Source organism: Coloeus monedula (genome assembly GCF_965178545.1).
Source record: "Coloeus monedula genome assembly, chromosome: 17".
Taxonomy (NCBI): domain Eukaryota; kingdom Metazoa; phylum Chordata; class Aves; order Passeriformes; family Corvidae; genus Coloeus; species Coloeus monedula.
Genome location: NC_138797.1, coordinates 11,074,260 through 11,100,803, shown reverse-complemented (window position 1 = coordinate 11,100,803; position 26,544 = coordinate 11,074,260). Strand labels below are relative to the sequence as shown.

General features: G+C 45.4%; 1 protein-coding gene across 1 annotated transcript in view; it reads left to right on the top strand.

Moving 5' to 3' along the window:
- Positions 1–25,855, top strand: part of NTSR1 (neurotensin receptor 1) — a gene marked incomplete at both ends in the record, with an annotated part of 49,720 nt that extends 23,865 nt beyond the window's left edge. The window contains 3 exons of the mRNA XM_082293021.1: positions 13,063–13,264; positions 23,189–23,279; positions 25,606–25,855. Coding sequence (XP_082149147.1) covers positions 13,063–13,264; positions 23,189–23,279; positions 25,606–25,855 — 543 coding nt within the window. The remainder of the gene's footprint in view (positions 1–13,062; positions 13,265–23,188; positions 23,280–25,605) is intronic.
- Between the last annotated feature and the right edge of the window lie 689 nt (positions 25,856–26,544).

Below are 26,544 nucleotides of genomic sequence, written 5' to 3'. Positions count from 1 at the left end.
ACCATTGCACACACTCGTGCCCCTCTGTGGCTCCAGTTCCCAGCTGGTTCAACCCTTGTGTCCATCTTGCAGAGAGAACGACCTGTCCCAAAGCTTCAGGCATGGAAATTGCTCACTCAAGTAGAAATGCACAATTTCATCCAGTTCTTAAGCCTCCTTTGAAAAAAAAAATAGCTCTGAATCTCTCTGGCTATGAAGCTTTCATTTGCATTCCTTTCCACATTTATCTGAGCCATTTGTATTTCATCCTTACAACACAGAAGAAAAAAAAGGGAGGAAAAAAGTGATAGACACATTGACTGATAGTGAATGGGCTTTTTTTCTACCCTCTAGATTTATTCCTTTTCCTCCTCCAGCTCTTCACATCCTCAGTTCTCCAACTCTCTTTTTCTGTAAATATCCTTAACAATGCACAGACTCAGAAAATGCACTCAGGAACACACAGTGCTGTAGAGAAGCCAACAACCATGCTCAGATCACATAGGCTGGGTGAAGAAAGCACCTAAAAATGATTCTGATTATTAAAGGTCCTTCCCAGAAGGAGAGGCTGTTCAGGATGGAGGCTGTTTCACCTCCTGAGCATGCTGGGGGTGCTGGGGCCAGGAGCAGGACCAAGCAGCAGCCACCATCTTCAGCAGGAGCCCTGGAAAGTCAAAGGGACACAGTTTCCTTCTGACCTCCCTGCCTTGCCCCAGGAGCACTCGCTGGATTTGATCACAATGTGCACAAATTTTCTGCTGGTCTATTTTTTCCGTAACAGCCGTGGCAAGTACCCTGCAGGAAAAGCTGCTCATTTCAGCAGCTCCCAAAATCAGCAGGAACAGACCTGGAAAACAATATAATGACAAGTCTGTTGATTTAAGTGGCATGACCAGAGCAGAAGTACCAACACACTCCTGGGAGCACCAGAGGACCAAGTTGCTCCCATTTCACCTTGTATTCCTATTTTTATCCCCACTGGCATTCATCTTAAAAACTGAGGGATGCAATGTGTAATTAATGGGTGACACAGAGCTAATGTGTGATAAAGACAAATCTGGGTTTGTGTTCAGTTTATGTCTTGCCCACAGCAAGAGTGGAAATACCCAAAAGGATTTGGCCAGTATAAAGGGGGTATTCCATGGAATACAAACGTGCTTTCTGACTTCCAAAATAGAAAAATGCAGGGAAGTGACCGAAATTTTATCAGGTTAAGTAAGATCACAAAGAACCTGAGACCTCCATGAATAGTGCCTTGATGATAAATCACTAGAAGAAGTCTATAAGCAAAAGGTGTTTTGTGATTTGCCTTGGTCACACTGCTCAAGTGCAACAAAGAGAGATAATTTTAGTCTTCCTCAAGACACTGCTTAGTCAATACCTTTCCTTGGTCGCTCATTCAATCACCCTGATTATGGAAGCGATGAGGAGCGGCAGGAGAGGGAATCAGGAGAGATGAGCACAGCCAGCACTGCTTGACCTCGCCTCTCTGCGAGAGGTCGGCTGCGGGTGCAAAGCACAACACCTTGAAGGAGAGCTGGAGATCTCTCCAGCCCACTTCAGAGCCTGATGAGGAGAGGGACAGACAGGTGCTGCCTCCTGGGAGGGACTGCCATGGAAATAAGGACGTCAAGAGGGTCCTACAGCATTTCCTGAGAGAAAGCTCAAGCTGCACTCTGCTCTATGTCACCGCTGCCCCAAGGTCTCTGTGTCGAAGGGGTGTTAGACTGGGAGACGTGCTGGTGGCTGCCTAAGCTGTGGGGCACTACTTGAGGCTGCAATTAATTTATGTAAACTGGGGGGAAAAAAAATAGAGAAAGAAGAAAAAAACAAAGAAAAACAAAAAAAAAAAAAACACAAAGGAAAAAAAATCCACACTTCCACAGCTTAATAAAGCAGCTTGGGGAGGAACTGTAGCATTTTCTCTGTAAATTGAGGTATGTTCCAAACTTCAGCTCTAAAGTTCAGACCCCCAGAGAGATTGTTAGATTTTAATTGCTACCTTAATCAACATTTATTAGTGCTAACCAAAGCTCCTCATGGATTTAAAATTCAGCCCAATTGTCAACTACTAATTACTTTAAGCAGACAAGCTGTTATTTTACCAGCTATATTAATGAGACTTTTCAGCATATGTGAAATATTACAAAAAGCTTCAGAAAATTTGATCCTGAAATGTAATTCAACAGATACATATTTTTTTGTCTTGATGTTACTCATCTCTCAGACACTACAGCATCTCTTACCCTCCTCTACCTCCACCTCACCTGGCAGAAACGCAAAACCAGAATTGGGTCGAATGTATTTTTCAGTAGGAGAATGATCTTTTCTTTCCATTTATTCGGGGTTTTGTTTAGCTTAACTTTCCTTTGAATTCTTCTGAATTGGGTCTTATGTGTTTTTCAATAGGAGAGCGATTTGTTCTTTCCATTTCCTTGGGTTTTTGTTTAAATTAACTTTCCCTTGAATCCTCCTGCACTGTGTGCATCATGCATCAGGCTGAAGGCTGGTTTATAACAAAGTCTTTATCTTAAATCTTCACCATCATCCTGGGGAATGGAGCTGATTTATTAATTACCCTGTGCTCTAATGAGTTTCTGCTCTCCTGTCAGCCAGCTGCTGGTTGCATCCTCATTTTTTCCCCACAAAGGGCGGGACAGAGGGGCCACTGCAGTTTGCCCACCCAACCCCTGTCCCCAGGGAGAGACTTGGCTTGGACACGGGTGGCAGAGGGGAGCCCAGCACCCAACTGCTCCACACCCATGCACATTCCAAGTGTAAAGCTGGAGTCTGACAGGCACCACGTGAGCCGAACAAATCTACATTTTTCTCTGTCGTGATCCACCTACCAAGAGAGTGTGGAAAGAAAGAAAGCACCACTTGATTCAACTGTTTGCTGCTCTTCACAGTCAGACATCTTTGCTTATTATGATCCCATGCTTGTGTCTTTGGCTTTATTTCCGTGCTAAAGCAGACTGTTTAGTTAGAATCCTGAAACAGTCACTGTAAGTGACTTCATATCTATGTGGGCAAAAGCCATCCATTTTGATTATGAGGGATGAAATGACTCAGTATTGCCAGAACAAGAAAAGTTGGGGGATAATTGACTGTCACAAGGGTTTGATTCTTTTTCTTGGTGTTGTCTGTGAGTAAATATCCAAGCATAACAGTCTCATTCATGGCAACAGCCACCCCAAACATGAAGCAAAGAAGAATGGAATAACAGGCATAGGTTAGAGAAGCAAGGATCTGGATATTGGCTCACAAAATCAGCTGCTGTGAGTTATTTACGTGGTGATAGAGCCCTCAGACACATGTGCAGTCTGTGTTCTCCTGAAGGCTGTGGTGGTTGCCCCTCCTGCAGCATCCCAGGCTGCAAAAGCCTCACAGGAGTGTCAGATGTGCTGAGCTCTTGAAGTGGTGGCCAACAGCACAGGGAAGAGGATGAGTTCCTGGGGTTTGACAAGGACGTCATCAGCCACCCTCAAGAGAGAACATCAGTCTGCACCATGGGGAGCACCATGGAGACATTTTCTTTGGATGAATGTCCGTCACGTGAGCCCCCACAACTTGTGCAACCCAGTGGGAAAGAAGAACCAAAAGAGGATAGACAGAAAATAACTGCAAAATCTGGATTAGGATTACTCAGCCGTCAGGAGCATTAGGCACTGTATGAACATTTATTAAATTATTTAGAGGGCTGACAAGCAGCAGAGCTGGAGAAACCCAAATATCTTGTGAAAGGCGATGGGCAATATCCCTTTGGCGAAAACAAGCAAGAACCAAAATACCAGCAGATAGTGAGAACTGAAATCCAACTGCACTGGTAAATTATTTAAAGCGTATTTCCAATCTGCCATTTGAAGTTCAAGTATTATTTCCCCTCCAGTAGAACATAGCTGCTGGGGAGAGTGAGGGGGAAATAGTAACAAAGACCAGCGTGTTCAAAGGGAAAAGCAAGAACATCATTCACTGAGTTTTTGTTCAACCAAAAATATTGCCCTAAATAGTGCAATGGATCTGAGGAGCGAGGCTGAGGCCAGCAAACTGACAGCATATGAATTGACTTTATTCTTGTTTGCAAGCAAAATTGGGTAAATTGAATTAATTTACCTTGTAGCTCACTGTACCAACCACAGGAAATGAAGAAGGAAGGAGCTGGACTCGATGATCCTTGTGGGGCCCTTCCAGCTCAGAACATTCTGTGACTCTGTGATTTCCTGAAGGAGGAAGCGGGGGAGGGTTTGAAGCTTTTGGGTTAATGATGATGGGATGGAGGATCATCACTGCTGCTCTGTCACTTCTTCTGCTCCCTTACCAGGTACAGGAAGGCAGCAGCTGCCCCGTGACAAAACCCTTCCTTTGTAAGTTCCACATAACCCTCTTAAATCAGTAGCAGGAGGCCCTAAATTAACTGAAGTGAGATGTACAAGGCTCCAAATTCATCATCTTCATCAAGCTCAATCCCAGAGAGAACTTGGGTTATTTGTCTGGGTTTTTTTGTTTGGGGTTGGGCTTTTTTGGTTACTGGTTTACTCTTCCATTTTTCTAAATAAACATTTAGCCTTCAGTGAAAAAGCTGAATATCCATGGCATCCATGATATACAAGACATTTCCAGTGCATCGTGATTAAACCTTAGAACCTCCCAATTTCTCTTTGGAAGCTGGAATCAGCCAAACCATTCCAGTTTGAGTTTGGTGGGCAAAGACCAGGAAAGGAGGAATTTTTCTCTTAAGAACAGTTATAATGGAGTAGGTTCTCTGGCATTAGGGAGGTAATGAAAAGCCCAGAGGTCCCCAGGGAGTTCAATATTTAGATATTACCCTTGCGTACTATTAGGAATAATAAGATTTATATCAAACCCTTATGGATGAATCACATATTTTGCTGTTACTTACAATAAATCTGAAAGTACTTCAGGCCACAGCATTGTAACCATGCATAGAAATGAGGTTAAATGATCCTTCAGGTATCCAGTCAAGCTCAGGAATGCCACCATTATTCAGTGCTCTGACATCTTTCCCAACCCATCATGAGCAAAAGACCCATTTAAGTTGTTCTGCATCAGATGTTGCTTTTTATGTACAAATGTTTTCTCCAAGGAGGGAAGTTTATGAATGGGAATGTTTTTGCCATAGATATGATGGATGTTTTTTGTCAGTACGCAATTTATTTCCATCTGTTCTGTATCTGATTAACTCCTGCAGAGTATGTGATTAACTCAACTTCTCGACATCATTAGCTGCTCTGCATTCCCATTATAGTTCATCAGTGTGGGACCACACACAGGCTTGAAAATGGTACACGTTGGTTATTCTTAAAACCTTAATCCACACTGCCTGGTTATTCTCTGTGATGGCCACGGATCTGCAGAGAGGAGCCAGGAAAACATCTCTACTGTGGAGCAGACACAAAATGCTAATGAAAACAGAGTTTAAGCAGATCTTCTTTCTGATCTCAATGCTAGAGCTAAATTAAGCCCTTTGGAAGAGTTCGTGGCTGATGTTATCCAGCTGGACACAGCTCTGGAGGCATCCAGCCAGCACAGAGAGGGGAGAGGAGCTCTGCACTGCCCTGTGCATGGCCGTATCCTCCTGCTGTGCACCAAGTTGTAGGTACTCACACCTTGTAGATCTTAAGCACAGCACAGACTGCAGTCAGTGCATGCTGTCACCCCAAACCTTGTAGTAACGCAAATTTTCTTCTGATATAAATATCTACCAATACAAAACCTGAAACTCCTCCACAGCATTGAGCAGCCAAAGCTCAAGAGCAAGTCTTTTACATTATCCTCTGAGCTGTCTTTGGAGGGGTTTTCCCTCAGTGAGTAAAGCAAGTAAGTGGATGTGTCAGGAACAGATGCTCACATGTCCTTGCCGTGCAATTAATTGAGCTCCAGCCCCACTGACACTAATGGCTGCAGGGCAGCAGCAGCATGGGCACAGGAACCAGCCCAGTGACTTGGGAGCATCCATCAGCTCCATCTGATAATTTATCTTCAGACTTATCTGTTCTCTTTCTTCACCTCAGCAACAGTACCTGCAGTCACCTGTTCCCAGACCACATCCAAAGCAAAGATAAAACTGGGACTACTGCAGAGGTCTGAAATACAGAGTTTTGACCAATTCCAGCTCCTGTGGCTGATGCCAGCTGAGGTCACCAAAACCTGCTGAGTTACTTAATTGACAATGGATTGGACAGGATGAGCCTGTGTTCCAGGCTTTTGTTTTGAATTTTGATCCCCCCAGATGAAAAACTCTGGATGTCCTGCTCATGTCTGTGTTTAGGTCAGGCTCACACCCTCATCACTGCCCCAGCTCCTGAGGCTCAGCTGCTTGTGACTGCCATCCATCCCCGTGTCCCCACGCAGCTGTGTCCTGGCTTCAGGCTTTGCCTCTGTAACTCAGAGCTGATCATACATTTTGACATCAATACCTGTGACTGCAAGCAACATTTCACATCATCGTAACCTTTCTTTGAAATGTCTGGGCTTGATATTCAGCACTTTTGAAAAGGTCTCCCTGAGGCAGAGGGAAGGTGCTCCTCAGTCTCTCTGATCTCCTGCAGCTCCAGGGGCTGAACGGGGGAGCTCTTTGGGATGAGATCAAAGCAATTCATGTGGCCACACTCTGTTACCTTGGAATGTGTACTCACCTCTGGCTGGGTAGAAGAGGTACAGGGTATACCAGGAGATAACAATCAGAGCTTTTGTGGCCATTTCTCAGGGTGTTTCAAAGAGAAAAATAGCTCGTTTTGATATCTTATGTTTGATTATTCATTAAGCTAACGATGGGATATTGCATCCTGGATCTACATGGATATTTGCATCCTGTCCCTCTTTAGGAGGAAAGGGGAGGGTTATTTCACCCAGCTGAGCTCAGTGGGGTTTGTGTCACTCTGATGCTGAGGGGACCCTGCAGTCATGCAGGATTCCACGGTACCCTCATGCACCCTCCAGAAGAGTTTGCACGGGGCACAGAGTGCCACCCACCCGTGTCATCAGCCAGCCTCTGTCCGAGGGTGACAGCTGTGTCCCCCCCTGCCACGCTGTCAGGGCTGCTGGAGAGAGCAGCCGCCCGAAATGAAGTGTGACAGGCAAACCTGCCCGAGTTAAAGCTGGCAGCATGTAAAGGTCGAGCTCCTGCTCAAATGCACTGGTGGAGCTCCAGATCCACACACAGGCTTTGGCACTTGGCCAGATATTCCTATTTACCCAGGATTTGTGCTCTCATAGCAGCACGCGCTTATCCAAGGTAAGGACCAGAGCCAATACCCTGCAGTAAAGGTCCCCTCAAAAAATTCCAGAAGAGATAAATTGCCTTACTAGGCTGTAGTTGTCCAGCTTCTACGTTTTTCCCTGTGCCAGCTACTGACTCCAAAAGCAGGGGTTATTTTCTTCTATCACTCACAAACACAAACCTCTCCTGCCCTGCTGTCACTAAGGAAAGGCATTACCTGATAATCATGAGATACTTGGCGTGGAAAGCTGGAGAGCTATGGAAAGGTGGGGTTAATTAGATATTAATTTATTTACTGTGAGGGAGAAAAACCTGTGGACTTTTTTTTCATCAGACACATCCTGTGAACATCAAACACGAGTGCATTTGCCAAATGCTCCCTTTGGCATCCCATCACTGTGTACCTTCCCCTTTCCTGCTTTGTCTTGCACAGATTGCCGTATCCTGGAATGCAGTACTGTGCTTATTAATGGCTGAAATTATCCACTGGCTGGTTAAAAAAATGCTAATTCTGGCTACTGAGTGAGATAACCAGTAATTTTGTAAAGAACATTTAGTCAAATAAGATTTTTTGGCAGCCAAATGTTGTTGTAGCAGAATGTGCTTCTCTGATTGACATATGCTAACAATACTGCCTCCACAGTCAGGGGGAGGATAATTTACTTTCCATTTCCATTGGAAATGAGGTGAACCAGAATGTGGTAGGTTGTTAAAATGTAGCTCTGTGGTTTAATAGATTTGCTCAAAACAACAAATCAAACGATGCTCTGTATTCTCAGTCCTCTCCCTCGTCACTTCCAGGAAACCAGCAAGGATCCATCTCCTCCCGAGACAGTTTGCAGCTCCTTTGGGGTTTCTCACCCATTTCCCCAGGTTTGTCCCCAGGAGTCTCTGCACTGAGAACCCTCCCCAGCAGAAAACAGAAAGGCTGCAGCCATCTAACAGCATTCTCCAGGTGGGCACAGGGAAATGAGCTATAACAGAAGCTTAGTGGGTACAGATGAGGTTTTACCAGCAAATCTGCATCCACACTTCTCTCCATTTTAGTTGTCCTTCCCACCGCCCCGAAAAAGAAGGGAGAAAAATCACTCTGAGCATCCTAGCTCAGTGCTGGAAGGGGCTGTGTCCCTGGAGAAGCTGTGGTGATGGAGACCTGGCTCTGCTGTCACCTCATTTATCAGGCAGCAGGGGAACATCTCTGGTCTCTGCCACAAAACCCCTGTCATAACCTAGAGTTAAAATTATCCTTAATCTCAGATACCCCCCATGTCCACTCCAGGGGCTTTGCTCCTGCTGGCAGAGCATCCCAGCTGCTGCTCTGTGGGATGCACCCCACTGTGCTGCTGCTGTGACCAGCATTCCATGCTCCATTGGCTTTGGGGGACTTTATTTACTTAGAAAATGGCATGAGGGAAAACACAAGAGCCGTGTTCAAAAATCTTTTATAGTCTCAGTATTGGAACATTTTTTATTTTCTCATCAAAACTCTTTTCAATTAAAATGTTGTGAGTAGTTCTGATTCTTGGCTGTTTTTATCATAATTACTTCCAGTGTCAAATTTGCTACTGTATCTCCAGAAGAGCCTGTAGCCTAACGTTTTTACTTTAAACCACTTAAGTTCTCCAAGACCTCTCTCATTTTTTCCTGTGCCTCTCCAAAATCGTGTGCTGGTGGACCATGGGAACAGCCAGCTGCAGGTGGCTCAGGTGATGGAGTTTTGCTGTGAGCAAAGGTGACCCATAACCAAGTGTAATATTCATAAATTTTACCCTCCTTGCCTTCAGATATACCTAAGAAAAAAAGTCGTGGCTTGTAGTAAGGATCCAAAGCCCATCTTTTTCCGAAGTGGCCTTTGAATCTGTGTTCCTCCAACAGTCACCTTGGAGCACAAAATAATAAATCTTTGCAAACCCTCTGATTTACAGGACTTTGTTGAAGCCCTCTGGGGAGTCCCTGTGTAAAGTTCTGTTCTCATCTTCTCCATCACGGCTGCGAGGGAGCTGACAGCTGCTTTAGGTGGTAACCCAGGGAAACCACACAGTCAAATAATTTGAGGGACGACTTGGCAGAAGTGAATCACGTCAGCAGGAAGCTCAACCGAGCCAGGGGAGCAGTTTTCCACCCAAAAGATTTAGGAAGAGTCACAAGCCCGAGAATTGGGTTCTGCTTTTGTGTCCCTTGGTTTTTCTGGTCCCTTCCCCCATGTCTCTCCCACACTCTTGTTTGGATGGAAGAAGCAAACTCACAAAAGGCTGAATTCTCTGTCTCAGACAAAGTCTGATTTTTGTTGAGCTAACTGTGAGGCTGATAGCTGCATCATGTCTTGGCATCCATCAAGTGCCTGTGGGGGTTCAGGGTCTCAGCAGAGGTTTCTGCTGGGAGCTCACCCACAGGTGATATCTGTGTTGTCACTGTCCTGCTCAGCACAGCCAGAGAAGAGTGATTTGGGTCTCTGGCTGTCACTGCTCAGGCAGTGCTGGAAGGGAAGGCTGTTGTTCTGTACGAGACAAAGCATGATTTGGTCCTGAGGACTAATCCCATCCCACAGATGTTGCCAGCCTGGTGCTTGAGCAGCATTTAGGATTGCGCTGATTCCGGGAGTGACGGCAGCATGGAACTGGGTTAGTGTTTCATTCTGTCCTGCCACTGGCAAACGCTGCAGTATTGGATTTTCTTTTTTTTTATTTTGTTTGATTGGGATTTAGCACACAGTCACGGGGTTTGTAGTGTTGTGTTTGTGTGGGTTTTTTAGCCTAGAGAGCAGCCAGGGCTAAGCCTTTCCATGCTTAGCAGCTTTGGGCCCCTGCGCTGAGCTCATCCTGCCCATCGTGGTGCTGGGCTCTGGTGGGTTCACTCTGGTGCAAACACATCAGTTTTGATAGAGAGGAGAATCACACTGAGCCATCTTGGTGAGAACAGAGATGAGAGCAGACCCCTGTGCTTGTGCATCCAAACAACCTTGAATATAGGGTTAGTGTAGATCCAGCATCACACAGACTGTGCTTTCCATGGTGAGCCAACATAAATCTGAGACTTTCAGGTCAAAAATGAGCCTACACACTCTCTAAATCTTCCCTCCTGGGGCCAGAGTAGTCTGTAAAGATCTGTAAAGCTCCAAAGGCTCCCATGGGTGTTCATTGACAGCTGTAGCCACTTTAGTCCACTGATGTTAGGAGACACAGTAAAAAATCCCATTAAACACCTCTACAAGTCTCCCTGCTCCTGAACTTTTTAATATGTAGTCCTGGGATCCCAGACCAGCTCCTCTTGAGAAAGTGGGAAAATTTCTATTGACTTTGAAGAGTTGTTGGAAGCACCAGCTCCAGCAGTGAGCAAAGTCACCTGAAAATTAAATGTTGCTGCACTGATGTGCACAGTGTGCTGGGCTCCCAGCAAGCAGCTTGACAGAAAACAGGGAATACAAAGGGTTTGCTTAGGTAGATTGGCTTTTCTATCCTTTATGTTCCTTGGGACTTTGTGTTTGCAAATAATTCTTTCAACAAATTAAAGAATTCTGCTGCTGGGGAAAATATTGATTTAATTTTTTTTTACTATATGAGAGTTTTGCTACAAATCAAGACAGGGAAAAAAATCTTTAAATTTAGTCTTTGATAGAAAGTATGCAATATTCCCAGTTTTACCATAACAATTCCTAAAAGGGAAAGTCAGTGCTATTCTAGCCGATTTCCCAAGCTCTTTAAAAGGCTTCACAATGCAATTATGGAACTAATCAAGGCTTTTAAGTAAGCTCGGAAAAGACTTTTAGAGTTCTGCAAAATTAAGGAACAAGTCTAATTTATAGCTAGGGCAAAATTTTAGAATGAAAACCAATAAATCTTGAATCTCAGGTGACAGAGTGAAACATTTCCAGAGTTGAGTGCTGCATTTTGCTGATGTGCAGACATTGCTCAGCAGTGGGGAAGAAGGGCATTCTGCAGCTAAAGCCACGGAAATTGGAGTGAGGAGCTACAGGGTTCATTTCTTAGTCTGACCTGGTAAATCGGAGCAATCATTTCACCCCTCTGTGCTCCAGCTCAGCTCGGCTGCACTGTGAAGGTTAAATAGTTGGTCTTTACTGCTTAATGATCTGTCTTAGCCTGTGGAGGCAAGTCCAAAAGATAACTCTTCCTTATATGCAGGAGGCTGTGAGATCTTTTAGAAGCGTAGAAAACTGCTTTATACTTAACAAAAGAGGCCATTAGCAGCTTATAGTGGTGGGGTATATCTAGGAATTCACTCAGCCCGAAGAGGAGTTCTGTTATTATTACCAGGAGATGATGTTCTCACCATGTGGAAGAGAGACAAAACCCAGCTGGTACTTTTGCTTAACACATGGAGCTCCGGAGCACAAAGCTGTACAGAGACTTGGTCCATCCAGAGAAAACCTGGGCAACAACAGCTTCTGTCTTCACCAAAAGAGGACTTCCTGCTTCAGATTTATGGACAAAAAAAGTGAACTGTGCCTGCTCCCATGTGCTTATGTACTGCTCATTTCTTTTACAGATTCCCTGTAGCATCTTGGGAGTGTGGTTGGGTGATTCCCATTTGCCTCCAGCATTTCTGAACCCCTTCAGAGTAGAGAGACCACAAATCTGCACCAGACACAGGGTGTACAGCAAACCTGGTCCATTTTGGTGATGGTCCAGTGGGGCTGGGTGGGCGGAGAGGAGATGTGTCCATCCCAGCAGATGGAGAACCTGTCTCTAGATGAGGTTTTGCAATCTGCAGAAGGACCTGGCATTGGCTTGGAGTGCAGGGTTATTCTGTGTTGTACATCACTGAGGTGAAAAATAAGTGGCTGTCTGAGGGAGAAGTCAGCCTGCCTTGGAGCCCTCCCACTGAGTAAATTCCCTCTTGAGTTTTGTAGTTTCATCTTTTTGTCATTTTATCACTTTTAATACAATTGCTTTCACAGCGATTTGCAGCACGGTTTAATCCTTGTCAATATTTTGAAATTCTAAGAACTTAAAGGGCTTTTGATTTGTTCCACACTCACCTGGGTGCTGTGCTGAGTGTCCTCCTGAGCCACATAGCAGAGAGGAAGAGCTCCTGGGCTTAGCAGAGAAGCTCTCCCTCCCACCATGGCAGCCTTGCAGACGTGCAGGCAAACCCTACACATGCCTCTGTTTCCCTGGGCTGCCTTTTGCCAAGCTCAGTTCCACTGAGGTTTCTAAACAGCCCAAAAGCTTTGCTGCATTTGACATGAACTGTGACTTCTACTTGATTCAATCACTGCTTAATTTGATCATCCATTTAATTTTATCAAAACTGTAGTAATCAAATAATTTGTACTAAAAACATTATGACTTCCACTTGTTTATTCTGATCAATTTTAATCCTTTACGGCACAAGGTTTATTTAACTTAGTTATGAGGTAACAAAACACTGCCATTGAATCTACAAGGAAAAGACAGAAGACAAAGAAATATAGTTAAAAAGATCCCAAGGAGTCCTCATAATGCAGGAAAAAGACAATAACACAGTGTTATTTAGAAGTCACGCTATGCATGATGAAAGCTAAGCAGCATCCTGCTGGTTGTGAGATGAAAAGATCAATGGCATGTTTCAGTTGAGACATTTCTGGCAATGAACTGCACTGAAAAGGGGAAAAGAATGTAATTAGATAGGAATGATTTTGCCCTTTTTGGGTGTTGGCCCACGTGAATGAACATGCGTCAGCAGTGCTTGAGTTCTCCCTCTGAGCAATAAACCTTCAAAACCAGCTGAGTAAGAGGAGGGAAAGATTTCCACTGCAGGCTGTTCCTCTGTTGCTTTGAGAAATAGAACCCAACCTCCTGCTCCACTGATCCTATCCCTGACTGTGCCCCATCTCTCCCCTGTAGGTCAACACCTTCATCTCCTTTGTGTTTCCCATGGTCGTCATTTCTGTGCTCAACACCATCATTGCCAACCAGTTGCTGGTGATGTTCAAGCAGGCGGCCCAGGAGAACCAGGTGTGCACCATTGGTGGGCAGCAGACCATGCTCAGCATGTCCATGGAGCCCAGCAGAGTGCAAGCCCTGAAACACGGCGTGAGGGTCCTGCGTGAGTATCCCTTCCTTCGGCAGGGAACGGCTGGAGGTGTCTGAGTAAATGTGACTTGAAGAGAAACAGGCTGAAATTGGTAAACACTTTCACCCAAAATACCCCCTCCTTTTGTCTTTGCTTGTTGGTTTGCAAAGCTAAAGAGCAGACCTGCTCACTCTGGAAAAGCAAATCCAACCCAGCATTTTAAGGATGTAGTCGACAGCAATTTAAGCCTTGCACGTATTGTTTCACTACTTCCCTTTTTCTGAGGAGCTTTGGTTCAGACAGAGCTTAAATAAAAGTTCCTGCACTCAGGAATTGAGCTGTACTGCAAAACACTGGATATCTTGGTTAAATAAGCTGAGGAAAAAAACAAAGAATCTGGTAGCTTAAACTTACAGAGGATAAAGCAAAAGCTGTTCAAAAATAGTACCCAAAACAGCTAACAAAGTGTGCCCAGAGTGGTTTTAAACAGGAGATGGGGAGAGTTTGTTAGCAGAAAGCTTTCTGATGTTCTGGTGTTTTTAGAAGGGTTTGGGTTAGAGGAGACCTTAAAGTTCACCTAATCCCAAACCCCTGCCATGAGCAGGGACATCTTCCACTAAGCCAGGTTGCTCCAAGCCCTGTCCAACCGGGCCTTGGACACTTTCAGGGATGGGGCATCTTGGTATTTGAAGTGCTTTGGCCCAGCCCATGTTTCCAACAGTGAGAGAAATCCCTAGAGAAGGCACCAGGAACTTCCATGACATTTTTCCAGCTGTTTTTCACAAGGTGTGCATCCCGTGCAGCACTCCTTGCCCATGCCATAGGCGAACCTCCGCATGCATCCCAGCTTCCAACACCGCACTGGGAAACACATACTGCCAAAAAGGAAAGAAAAACCCTGAGGACATTAAACTCCCCACAATTATCTTGTTGGACTGTGTTTGTTTACTGTCTCTGCACCCCAATGAACTATTGTCCACAGGTAGGTAAGGAGGGAGCCTTGCTTCCCCACAGAGCCTACAAGGACTCTGCTCCTTGCTACCCTTTTCTGGTTTTTAACACTTCTGCCTGCTGCCATTAATTGAGAAGCTGCCTTTTCTCACTCGTGCTACACCACTGCACACCTCTCTCTCTCCTTTTAGTATTGTATCCTCTTTGATCTTCAACAAGAGAGAGCTCTTCATGAATAATGAGAGAGAAACCTAAATTTACACCTGGCATCCCTCAGCACTGGAGGAAGTGCACCCCACACCCACAGGTCCACATCTCCTCTGAGGCACTGAGAAACAGCCCTTCTCTTTCTGAACAATAAGCATAATTTTCTTTTTCATCTTCTTCTGCTTCCTCATTTTCTTCTCCAGGCAAATTTTTGGGTTTGCTGTGTACTGCAAAAGCTGAGAATATTTGGCAAAAGTGAGGGTTTCAGTCTGGAGCCTGGGATGGTTCAAAAGTGGGTCAGATGTGGCACCATGGGGCCCCCTGGGCAGCGATGCCCAGATATTCCAGGCATCTCCTCAGGGCCACCCCAGCAGCAGGACTGAGCTCCCCTCCTTGCTGGGAAGGCAAGGAGAGGACAGCTGCTTGTTGCATTTCTGTGCTGAGGAAGATCCAGCAAATAAAAAATCCTCCCTCACTTCTGTCTGTGATTCACTCCACCATGCAGAAATGCTCTCTTTATCTAGAAAATGGGAGTGAAATCCTGCTGCATTTCAGTTTTTCAGATGCACTTGATTACTGGAGGTACTTGATTCACACTCACTTTTGTCACCTGTTCCTCATGACTTACATTTTAATAACCCAGGTCTCTGAGCTGTCTGAAAAGTGGCAAAAAATACACAAGGATGCATATGATTTATCCTGGCATCCATGACAGCCAAAATCATGAGCAGACTCTGGGCTCATTTATGGAAGAGGGTGGGAAAAGAAAAATTACCCTTGTGCCCCCTTATAAAACTGTTGGCACAGAATCAGAGCTTCGTGGGGGTGAAAGTATTTTCCTTTTCTAAAAGTGAACTTTGGCCTGAAGTACAGAGAAGGCTGATTTAGGTTTAAGGGTGAAGTGTTTCAGAATTTGTAGAAGAAGTGCTTAGAAAATATTTTTTTGTGGTTCATGAGGTGCAGAGCTGTTGGATAAGACCAGAGCAGCAAAAAACTTCCTTGCTCCAAATGTACTGAGATTAAGTATTTGTTTACACTGAAATTAGAGCTGAAAGTGGACAGTCTAACAGCCTCATTCAAAACAGGCGCAACAGCGTTTTCCTCCTCTTTGGTAGCATTTGTGTATTTTCTTGGCTCTGTCTGACTTTGGTCATGTACAAAATAATGAGAGTGATCAGGATCAAGGAATGTGCCAGGCCTGTTGCCTGGGAGCCACCTCATTAAGCATGAGATTCCTGATTGTAGTTCGCTCTCTGCTGTCAGCGTTCACCAGGTGTGAGGATACAAATTCAAAGAGCTACAGCCACTGGCAGCTTCCCAGCTTTTTTTCTGAGGATAACAGGGCAACCAGTTCTGTTGTTAAAAATACCTTCCACCAAGAGATTTCATACTCTCCTTCATCCTTCCAATTCCTTCCATTAAACCACCTCCAGTTTGTGTTGCTGTTCCTTGACTATGTTGGAGCCCTGGAATTGCCGAGTCTCCCCGAGCTGTGTGATGCTTCACAGAAGTGTAAATATTCTCTGCGTGCTATCTATTCTGATACGCCAATCACTTAATAAAATTCTAAATAATCCTTAAACACTCGCATGCACACACACACAACAGAACAATCATAGAATCACAGAATGGTTTGGGTTGGAAGGGACCTTAAAGCTCATCTTATTCCACCCCCTGCCATGGGCAGGGACACCTTCCATTATCCCAGGTTTCCAAGCCTCGTCCAACCTGACCTTGGACTCTTCCAAGGATGGGGCAGCCACAGCTTCTCTGGGCACCCTGTGCCAGGGCCTCACCACCCTCACAGGGAACAATTTCCTCTTAATATCCACTCTAATCCTCCTTCTTTCTGTTTAAAGCCACTCCCCCTTGTCCTGTAACTCCATGCCCTTGTTCCAAAGTCCCTGCCCATCCTTCTTGGAGCTCCTTTAGGCACTGGAAGGCTGCAGCAATTTCTTCCTGGAGACTTCTCTTCTCCCAGCTGAACAACCCCAATTCTCCCTGCTGCTCCAAAATCAAGGTGTTTTTGAGCTTGGCTCAGGATGAAAGCTCTGTTCAGCCAAAATGTCTCCTTGAAATGGGGCAGTTTTGCAACATGGACTGATATCCCCACCAACCCACCTGCCTGCAGCCCCTTCCCCTCCAAGCAGCCCTCGGCACCTCCCAGCTGCCTGTCAGATCCGTTCCCAGGCGGATGGGAGGAAGGCAGGAGTTATTGAATGGCACAGCTGAGCTCTGACAACGACATTGAAACAAATTCATGGACATCAAGGGGAGGCTTTGCTGTCCCTGGATGGACATTGGCTAAGCCTATTAAAATGTAATCAGTTCCAGGTAGCATTTGCTCTGTTACAGAAGCTGCTTAGTGAAAGCAATTATAAAGCACTTAGAGGTTTAACCAATTAAAAGAATATCCTTCAGTCTCCCACAGCTGGCTGGGTGATGCCTCAGTAAAATGCTTTCGAGCAGATGAAGTCAAGCCACATTTTTACTGAATGTCTGTGAATTTTTAAATTATGATTTTGGGGCCTCTGCATTTTGTCAAGTGATACAAGACAAAGGCCAAGAATTAATGATGTATCCATGTATTTCATTAACTTGTGCATTAATAATTCCCCTTCTGAACAAATTCTTTGAAGAGTCCATTCATTTCTCCTCACCAATGCTCCAAGTCTGAGTTATTCATTTCAGGAGGAGAATATTGCCATGAGATTTAGTATAACCAGCCTACAGACATTAATAGTAAATAGCTCATACTTTGCAGCCACAATACACAGAAGAGCACCAATCTAAAACTCCTTAAACAGTTGTATTTCATAATTCCTATATTCTAAGGCAAGCAGATTTATTTGTTCATTAATCATTTCTTTTCAAGAAAGGAACAAAATTCATGGCAGTTTGTATCTCTAATAAAAAGTCTGAGCAACTCCAAGTGGAGTTCAGCAAAACCCCTATGGCATTAAGCTTGAGTGGAAGCTGATTTTAACAGCTGAAGTGTCACACTGAAATTTGGGAGGATGAATTACCTATTTAACAGTTGTATATATTTCCCAGAGATGTTTGTAGTTGTAGGTTTACTTTGCCATCTGCCAAGTGAGATAAAATGAGCAGAATCAGAGCGCTCTATAAACACCCTCAGAAGAGCAAAAAGCAGGGCTGGCTGCACCTCTTGGGGCAGAGAGTCTCTTTTTCCCCTCTCCCAAGGTGTGTCCCTTTTCTGGCACCACAGCTCGGGCTGGCACAGCATTCCTGCTGGGATGCAGGCTCTCGTGGCTGCATCTCTGCAGAAAACTCTGAGATTTGCCATGCCCTGAAAGCAGATTTTCCAGGTGTTAAACCATGACAATGTGAGTGTTTAGAAAGTTAACTAATGTGATTTTAAACATGAAGTCTGGCCAGGGCTTTAGTCACTGTAGAAGCACGCAGTGAATACAGCTCCAGGGTCCCTTTGATGAGCAGAAACCATTCTGGGAGGAACAAAGGACTAGTGAAGCTCAAAACTGTGGGGGGAAGAAGAAAGGGCTGCAGAGGAAGCTAGTTCACGTTACACCTGATCTCACCAAATAGAAAGAGCCTTGAGCCTGGTGAGGATAAGATGAGATCCCTTATCTACCTTTCAAAGTGGAAATATTCTTCTTTTCTTCTTCCTTCTCCTCCAAACATCCAGATATCCCATGGGGAAATGGCATGAATGAAGTTTAAATGGAATAAAACAACCTCTTCTCTAATTTCCAAAAGAATAATTACCTTAGAAGGAAACTTGGGAAGAGACCCCAGTTTGCACTGGGACAACAGTGATGTGCTGCTTGTTAGAGCCTTGGGCCAGCTTCAATCTGTATTTTCTGCCTTGCTCCTTATGGATGAAACTGGTGCCAGGGGATGAGCTGGGGCAGGAATCCACATCTATTTTCAAACCTGTCATCTGAAGCCATTAAAAATCAGGATTGGAGAATATAGCCTGAGAGAAATATGTTGATTTTGAATGCCAAAAGGTTTTTCCATTCACTGTGCTGTCTCACTTTCACTAATAAAGAAGAACTTAGTGTTTTTTCAATACTATGTTCAAGAGCATTAAGGGATTGTATCCAGCAAATGCTGTGTGTTTTCAGTGGTGTCTAAAGGAGCTGAGGACTTCCCAGGCTCAGTTACTCCCAGTTTCCTCTTTGCTCTCCTGAGTACTCCTGGTGCTTGCTGGTGGCCCCCAATCCCTGCCGATTGTTATTGACTTTTATGGAAATCCTGTATTCCACACTCTTATGACCCAAATACCAGCATAAGTAGTTTTAATTTTACTGGGCTCATACCTACCCTGGCAGCTCCTGCAGTCCCTACTTTGGGGCCTGCTGATATAAATATTGCCAACAGCCTGTCAGGTAGAACATCATGTTAATATAAACAGCACCTCGAGGTTTAACGAGGCAGTGCCAGCTGTGCCCGCACTTGGCCTGGCTTTCACCACCTCTCATATCAAACAGCACTTTGTGAGAGGTTCTCTTGTAATGGCATCAACTGAGTAAGTACATAAGCCCAGGATTTGGGATATACAAGGATTGTTTCTCCAAAAACCAGCATTGTTTTGCACGAGCCCCATAACCTGTTGTACCAGCTGGTGTGTGTGCTCCCCTTGGGCAGCATTGGGGATGAGTCTGAAACACACAAAAGGCTGAGAGCTGTTGCTCAGGTGGGTCAATACCTCCCCAAACAGCTCCTGCCTTTGCTCAGGAATTCCACCGTGCTGTTCCACATCTGTATGTGGCTCAGCTCCCCTTCGAACGCAGAGAAAAAGAAATAAATTGGTTTAAATAGTCCGGACAAAACTATCAAGGAAAGATAGATCTGAGCTTGTCCGGAGGCCCTAGCAGCAGCAGAGGTGGTTATAAGAAGGAGCAGCATCCCTTTTCTGCCTCTCCTGGAGAGAAAGGAGGACAGCACAGAGGGATACCCTCGCCGAGGGCACCCCGGGGCTGCAGGGCTGTGACTCAGCACTCGCAGAGGGGATGGAGGAGATGAAGTGAGCAGGAGAACAGCAGCCGAGCGCTGTGCGCCGCAGCGGCTCCCCGGTGAGTCAGCGGCGGCGGTGACTCCTCACCCATCGCTGTCCCGGGGCTCTGAGTCACTCCCAGCCTCACACGGCCCCACAAAGGGATGGGGGCCGAAAACCCCTCCTGAGCATCGCTCCTGTGCTCAGGCAAAGCAGAAAAACCGTGGGGTTCTTACTCATGATGCCGTGCCCTGTGCACATGCTGACCCAGAGGTTGTCCTGGAGGAGGGCAGTTTCCCAGCCCCAGCCCCGGAGACACACAAGGCAGAATAAAATACCCAGTGCGATCTAATAGAATTTAACTTCCCCGATTGCTCCCACGTCCAGTTTAGTCTGAGAATCAAGGCTGGCACAGTTCAGATCTCCTGCGCAATGAAAAAGATGTCACTCAGAATTGATGCTTCCCTCTGCAGGACTTCCCGAAAGAAAAACAAACCGGGGCTCGTCCTCTGCCACTCTTCCTTCCTCTCCCCTTCTTCCTTGGCATGCAGTTCAAACGGGCAGAGAATAGAGCCATTATAAGACAAAATAGAAAGACACAGGATGTAATAATTCATAGTTTAATACACATTTAAATTAGGAGTTTGATTTAGGAGGAAAATGAGGGCATACATTGGTGGAAGGATCATTCCCTGCCACCCCTGGCACACTGGGGTCATCTTGCTGGGGTCCCACCTCCCCTCCCCAGCCCTGAGGTTTGGCACCTCATTTGCTCGAATATGGGAAATATCAGAAGCTCGTGGAGCAGCTCTGCCCCTATTAGAACCTTATTGAATTAATTAGAAGTGAGGGATGTGTCTGGTTTATTTTTAGTTCAAAAAATAAAGGCAGGAAATCTCCAGCCTCACAAACATCATCCTGGACAGTCACCCCATCACACATTGAGTCAAACCCTTCCCCTGCAGTGCTCAGCTCCAGCAGGCTGACCTGCTCCTTCTTACTCCACCACAAGAACCCATGTGTCAAGCCTTTGATGATGAAGAACATATCCTAGGAGCTCATAACAATAATAAAAAACAATTTTGGCAGCCAGTTGGCTCAGGATTTGTTTTACAGCTGAACCATTTTGACAGGCAGGTGCTCAGGGAAGAACAAAACAGCAGGAAAGGCAACAGGCATCTGGGAGAAAAGGATCTTTTCATTCTGTATTAGATGAAAGTTAACACAGTCTCGTGTTTCATATTCCTGCCAGGGGAGAGGACCCAAGAGGGTAGGATTGCCACCCTAAATCTGCTTGATCCCTTGTATGATAAAATGAAAACATACGGATTAAGGGTGACAAATTCAGGTCGGGATCTCCTAATGTGTGCAGCACAGAACTGCACAGTGTGTCACCCAGCTGGGACTTCCAAATTAGACCATAAGTGTCTCCAGTGCACTTCACATGTTTAATAGGGTTTTAATTGCAGAGTGATTGCATGTGATATTACAGAGTTATCACAGATTACATAACTGCTGATGTTAAGCAGATACTTCCCTCAGTATGTTTTTGTTGCTACAGATCCATATTATTTGGCCCAGCATTGCCTGAGCAGCAGAAGCAGACATCATTTACCAGGAGAAAACCACTTTCCTTTAACGTTTTGGTAAATTTAACAAGCAGATGTGTGAGATTCTTATAATTGGCTGTCGAAAGAATCCAGATCCTGCCGTACCTAAAGAGCTGCACACGGGGGTGAGCAGCTGAGGAGTGCCAGTGCATGGAGGTTTCTGCAGAAATTGTGATGTGCCTGAATGAACCTGTGTTTGGAGCCATTTGGGAAGCTGCTTTTGCAGCCTGAAAACCCAGCTAATCCTGTGCAGGCGCTGGGAAAGCAGATGGGCTGTGATGTTGGCTCGTTCCCACTGGCCCGAGGCTGACGGATGGAGGAGGAGAGGCTGGAGAGGGATCTTCAGAAGAATCATGAGGGGACTGCTCCATCCAGGGCAAACCAAAAGTCCATCTGACAGAGAAATAAATTTCTGGAGGCAGCCAAAAGCGTGTGCTCAGGAATGTGAAGGAGCAAGGCAGGCATCCATGCTCCCAGAGAGCTCCCCAGTGGATCTCCCACTCCTCCTGGGCCACACGTCATGCAGAGGCTCTCCCATCAAAGTCCCATCAAAGTTCCCCAGGGAAGGATCAGACACAGGTCAAATTCATTCACTTGCTGGCATCTGAAGGGCTGCAGGCTGTCTGGTGATGAATTACATCTGCGTAATTTCAAGCTGGTTTTGGCCAGAGAGCAGCCAAAAACAGTTTGAGAAAATGAATTCACTCAGACAAGAGAATAAAAACAGACCCTCTAGCCTTCTTTCCAAAACATGTCCCTTCAGTTGCTTAAATCTTTATTGGATAAATGGATTTTGCAGCGTTCCTGGAAGATGCTGTCATGCATCATGCAGGCTGATGCTAAAGGAATAGAACCTTCTCCATTGTTAGCTGTGTGTTCAGTGAGAGAGCTCATGGAGTTGGTGTAGGGTGTGAGTATGGAGCTGGACAACCAGGCATTATTTAATTTCTGCTCTCCTGTGCCTCTTGGTTGAGCATCAGTGACGGGGAGATGCAACTACAGCCAGACATGTTCCTCCAAGACTGCATTCTCCAAGGGAAACACATCTTCTGCACATCTCCTTGAGCTATGACATGGTCCCTGTGGGATGACAGTGTCTTGGTTTGGGACATATCTACATAAATATTTTCAATCCCAAGGCAGAAAAACCCCAGCCTTTGGCTCCACGTGACAAATCCACCTTGCACTTGTGGTACCTCACTCTGGAGCAGAGCTTTGCTGCTTCCCAGCCCCTTACAGGTCACATAAAGGACAAGAGTGATGCGGCCCTTGTTGTCTGTAGAGCAAATTTGGGACCAAAAATTAACTTAATTATTTTATTTAGTCTTTATTTTCTTCTTGCCTTTTATTGTGTTACGTTTTAACTGAGATTTCTTTAGTTCCTGCTAAGATTCTGCCAGAATCCTGCTGTTCCATACAGAAGTTGAAACATATATTACAAAAGGAAAGAAGTCTTTCTCTTGATTGCCTGATAGATCTGCTGTTTAATCCAGACTGACAAATGTGCTCTATCAACAGCACTTTTATGCCTCAGAGCTGCTGCATTTTATTTTCCATTATCTGACATCCCTCGGAATCTGGAAAGGAAAAAAGCTGTAGTGCCTTTCTCTGCTTGCCCTTTAATTAATCATTTTTGTTATGGCAAAGTCCAGACCCAAACATGCTGTAATCTCAAGTATTGCACAAATGTAGAACAAAAGGACGAGCCCTGCCACCAGAAAGAGCAGTTTAATGATGCTCAGCACTGTGGGGACTGTGGCCAGTGGGTCCACATAACAAACTAATGGGATTATGGTGTCCCTGGCTCCCTGTCTAACTGGATGAAAAACACATGCCAACTGTCTCTGTGAGTACCTTGGACAAGACACCCAGTGCCACAAGGGCATGAAACACAGATGCAAACAGAGTTTCCTTTAAGCCAGTGTCTGAACTAGACATCACCAGTCCTTCATCTGTACCTTCTGTTGTTCTTATGTCCCTGCCCCAGAGTTTAGCGCTGTTTTGTATTACTTCTGTTTTGCTTGTTTTTACAGACATTTGCAGGCTGGTTGTCCCTCAGGGTTATTAATTCTTTGCACTACAGCAATACAAGAACAAGTGGGGCTGCAGGAAAACAGGTTACAGCAATAAAACCCACGCAGATAGGTCCCCTTTTCACCCTGATGGAGAGCTGCTCACAAAGTTAAGGGCTTTTTTCCTGCCTTGCAGGTGCTGTGGTGATCGCCTTCGTGGTCTGCTGGCTCCCTTACCACATACGGCGTCTCATGTTCTGCTATGTCCCCTCCAGCCACTGGACAGAGTGAGTCACAGCATGGGGGACATGGTCCCCCCATGCCAGGACAGGGTGGGGGCTCAGGTCGGGGCTGGGGATGCCAGGGCACCCACAGGTGAGGAGATGGAGGTGGGGATCTGGGAACAAAGGTGTTTTCCAATTGAGGAATTAAATCCTGAAACTCCTAATTGCTGTTTTGGTTCTTTTCTTTGGATATGTCAGTGTTTGCCAGCCAAACTAAGCGCCTTTGTTTTACCTAAATCCCCCAGACATGGTGGAGGAAGCATTAGCTTGAACCAAAATGCATCAGCAGCCCCTCCTCCTCCTCCTGTGGGCTGCAGCCACTGACTTGTCCCACTGGCAGCAGCCATGGGGCTTCACCCCTGGCAGCCCTTGGTGAAATGACATTTGGACAGGGGGGTTGGTACACCCGGAGTGGATTTCAGTCTCTCTGCCAGAGATATTGATCCCCAGCCCCAAGATGCACCAGCTCCTGTCAGCACACAATTTAGCTCCACAAGGCCACATTTCCTCAGTGGCAGGGGAGGTTACACAGGTGGGGGAATAACTGTGCTACTTACTGAGTCTGGGGGGGGTTATTTACTGGGCTGTGCAAGGAGTGGATCAAAATGAAATACCAGCAGTTGCTGCTGATTAGGAAATGCCCAGATTGTCAGAGAATTCCGGGATAATTGCACGAACACACGTGCGCTGCTCACAGATGTGCAAAGGCACCCCAGGAGTTCCCTGCTCCTTTCTGAGGCACCAGGCCAGGTTCCTCAGCAAAGCAACCACCAAGCTGATTATTATTTTTAAATATGTCATTAAGAGCTAATGCTGTCTGGGGACACACACCCAGGAAGCCAGAGATGCCAAACGATGCACTCGTGTCTCCTCCCATGGTGTTACATCCCTGTTCTCCCTGAGATCAGGGCTGTTTCCTTTGAGGCAAAGAAAAAATTTACAATACTAAAAAGCAGAACAACAACAAACTAAAATTCCATTAACTCCAAACACAAAATATAATAAATCAGGATGTTACAATAATTAGTCTACTGAATGGGACTGTGGATCCAGCCATAGTAAAATCCAAAATCTATCTTCAGTCATGAAAGCAGAGCTCTAGGCACACACTGGGACAAACTCTTGTTTCTCCTTTGCTTTCCTATATGAAAAGCACTTAAGGCAGTATTCAATTATGTAGTGGCTGCATTTGCTTTGAGCAAGAGGGGCAGAGAAGTCTGTCTGCAGTTAGTGGGAATTTATGCATTGTGGCTGCGTTCACATAACATTCTTTTCTTCTTTTTAAAACCATGAGTGATTTTAGGAAAACACTGAATTTACAGAATGATAGTAAACTATCAGTCTGGTGGCTAACCAAGAGTTTGCAGCAGCTTGGCATGTTCACTTACAAACACATGTGCCTGAAGAAGAGACATTTTTCCAATATAAGTTCTTCACAGCTACATAGAGAAACTCTGCTTGTAAGACCTGGATGGGCTGTGCAGTCCTTGGCAGTGCTGAGGGGGTGTGGAGGGATGGGCAGTGTAGTCCAGCACTCCTCTATTTATCTTTTGTTAGACACTACTCAGACTAGGAAAAAGGTCTGCAATTTTCACCAAGATAAATGATTCTGAGGAACATCTTGCAGAAAATGAGACCTGTGGTGTTTATAAATGCTTTACAAGTTCAGGGCTGTTGTTCTCAGTTGGCCCAAGGAAATATATTTCCAAAAGTATAAAAGATAATAAAACATTTTTGACCAGTTCTAGTTGAAAACCTTAAATTGTGGTGATCAGGATGTGTTTCAGAAGCATGCTGTCATCAGCTTGCCCCCAGAACAGGAAATGCCATCCCACATTATGGACAAATCCCAACCCAGGGACCCATTGAACGAGCTGATGCTGCTCTCACTGCCAAAGGGAGGAGAGAGCTGCATCTGTTACTGGAGTTTGGCTCGTCTGCAACCTCTGTAGATCAGAACTGCAGCCAAAAAAGTCGAGCTAATGTATATGTATGACACTGAAGCAAATTTCCGTCTGGCTTCTCAGTTTCCAGAATGCCTGTTTCCAAAAAAAAAAATGAATGCACGAGGTAACTATTGCATCTGGCCCCAGGGCTTAAACAAGTCTCTTAACTGCTGGTGAGGGGGTAATGTCTTCATAGAGGCATCTGATCCATGTTTGACCAGTTCCAGTTGAAGATATAGATGGGTTTTGGTGGCTCAGGCACCACTGGTAAGCTTGTGTCTGCAGCCTAAAAACGTTAGCTGGAAAGCAGCTCATGTTTTTCTCACCCTTGTGACTTTGAGTTCTTCACACTCAAGATTTTTATCTTTCATCTGTTCTTCCAGTTTCCTTTACAACTTCTACCACTACTTCTACATGCTGACAAACGTCCTCTTCTACGTCAGCTCAGCAATCAACCCCATCCTCTACAACCTGGTGTCGGCAAACTTCCGCCAGATCTTCCTCTCCACACTCACAATCCTGTGCCTGCCATGGAGGAAGAAGAAGAAACGACTGGCCTTCACCAGGAAATCCAACAGCATCTCCAGCAACCACACATTTTCCAGCCAGGTCACAAGGGAAACTACGTACTGAAGCTGAAGGAGGAGGAGGAACACAATTCATCGTGGAGTCAAAACTTGAGAGGCCTCTGTGACTTTCATGCATGGTCTCCAAATTCACATAACACAAATGTGTTTAGCAAAGTCATTTTTGTTGGGAAAATAGGCTTTGTTCTGCCAGTAACTTTGAGGTTATTTTCGAGCATTGGCCTTGCCTCTTGTGAGTAATGTCTACATGTATTGTAACTTCAGTCTGGCATAAATCCAGGTGTGGTGTTAACTGGGAAGCCAAAATGTGTTCGACTTAGGCAAAACTGTTCTGCATTTCATCCTTTTCTCAGTGCAGAGATGCCATGTTCACATCCAAGGGTTTGAGATCACGTCTCCTGGTGGCACCGAGCAGAGAGTGTGATGAGGAGAAAAAAGCTTTGAGCAGAAAGGGATGTTTTTGGAGAATGGACATGCTCGTCTGTGGGATGTTCAATGAACAAGGAGTGAAAACTCAGGGAGCCAGGTGGTTATTTAGAAATATATATCTCCATTGTGAGTAATACGACCGAGGTGCTCAAGAGAGCCGCTCTGGCTCCTTGAAATTCAATAAGAACAGACGATGCCTTACCTAGGCTGGGGTGGCTGTGGCCTGGGGAGTGGGGTCACCTTTGGCTTTAGGGCATCCACAGTGCCTGGCATTGGTACCTCTGCACCGGTAACAGCAGAGTCTCT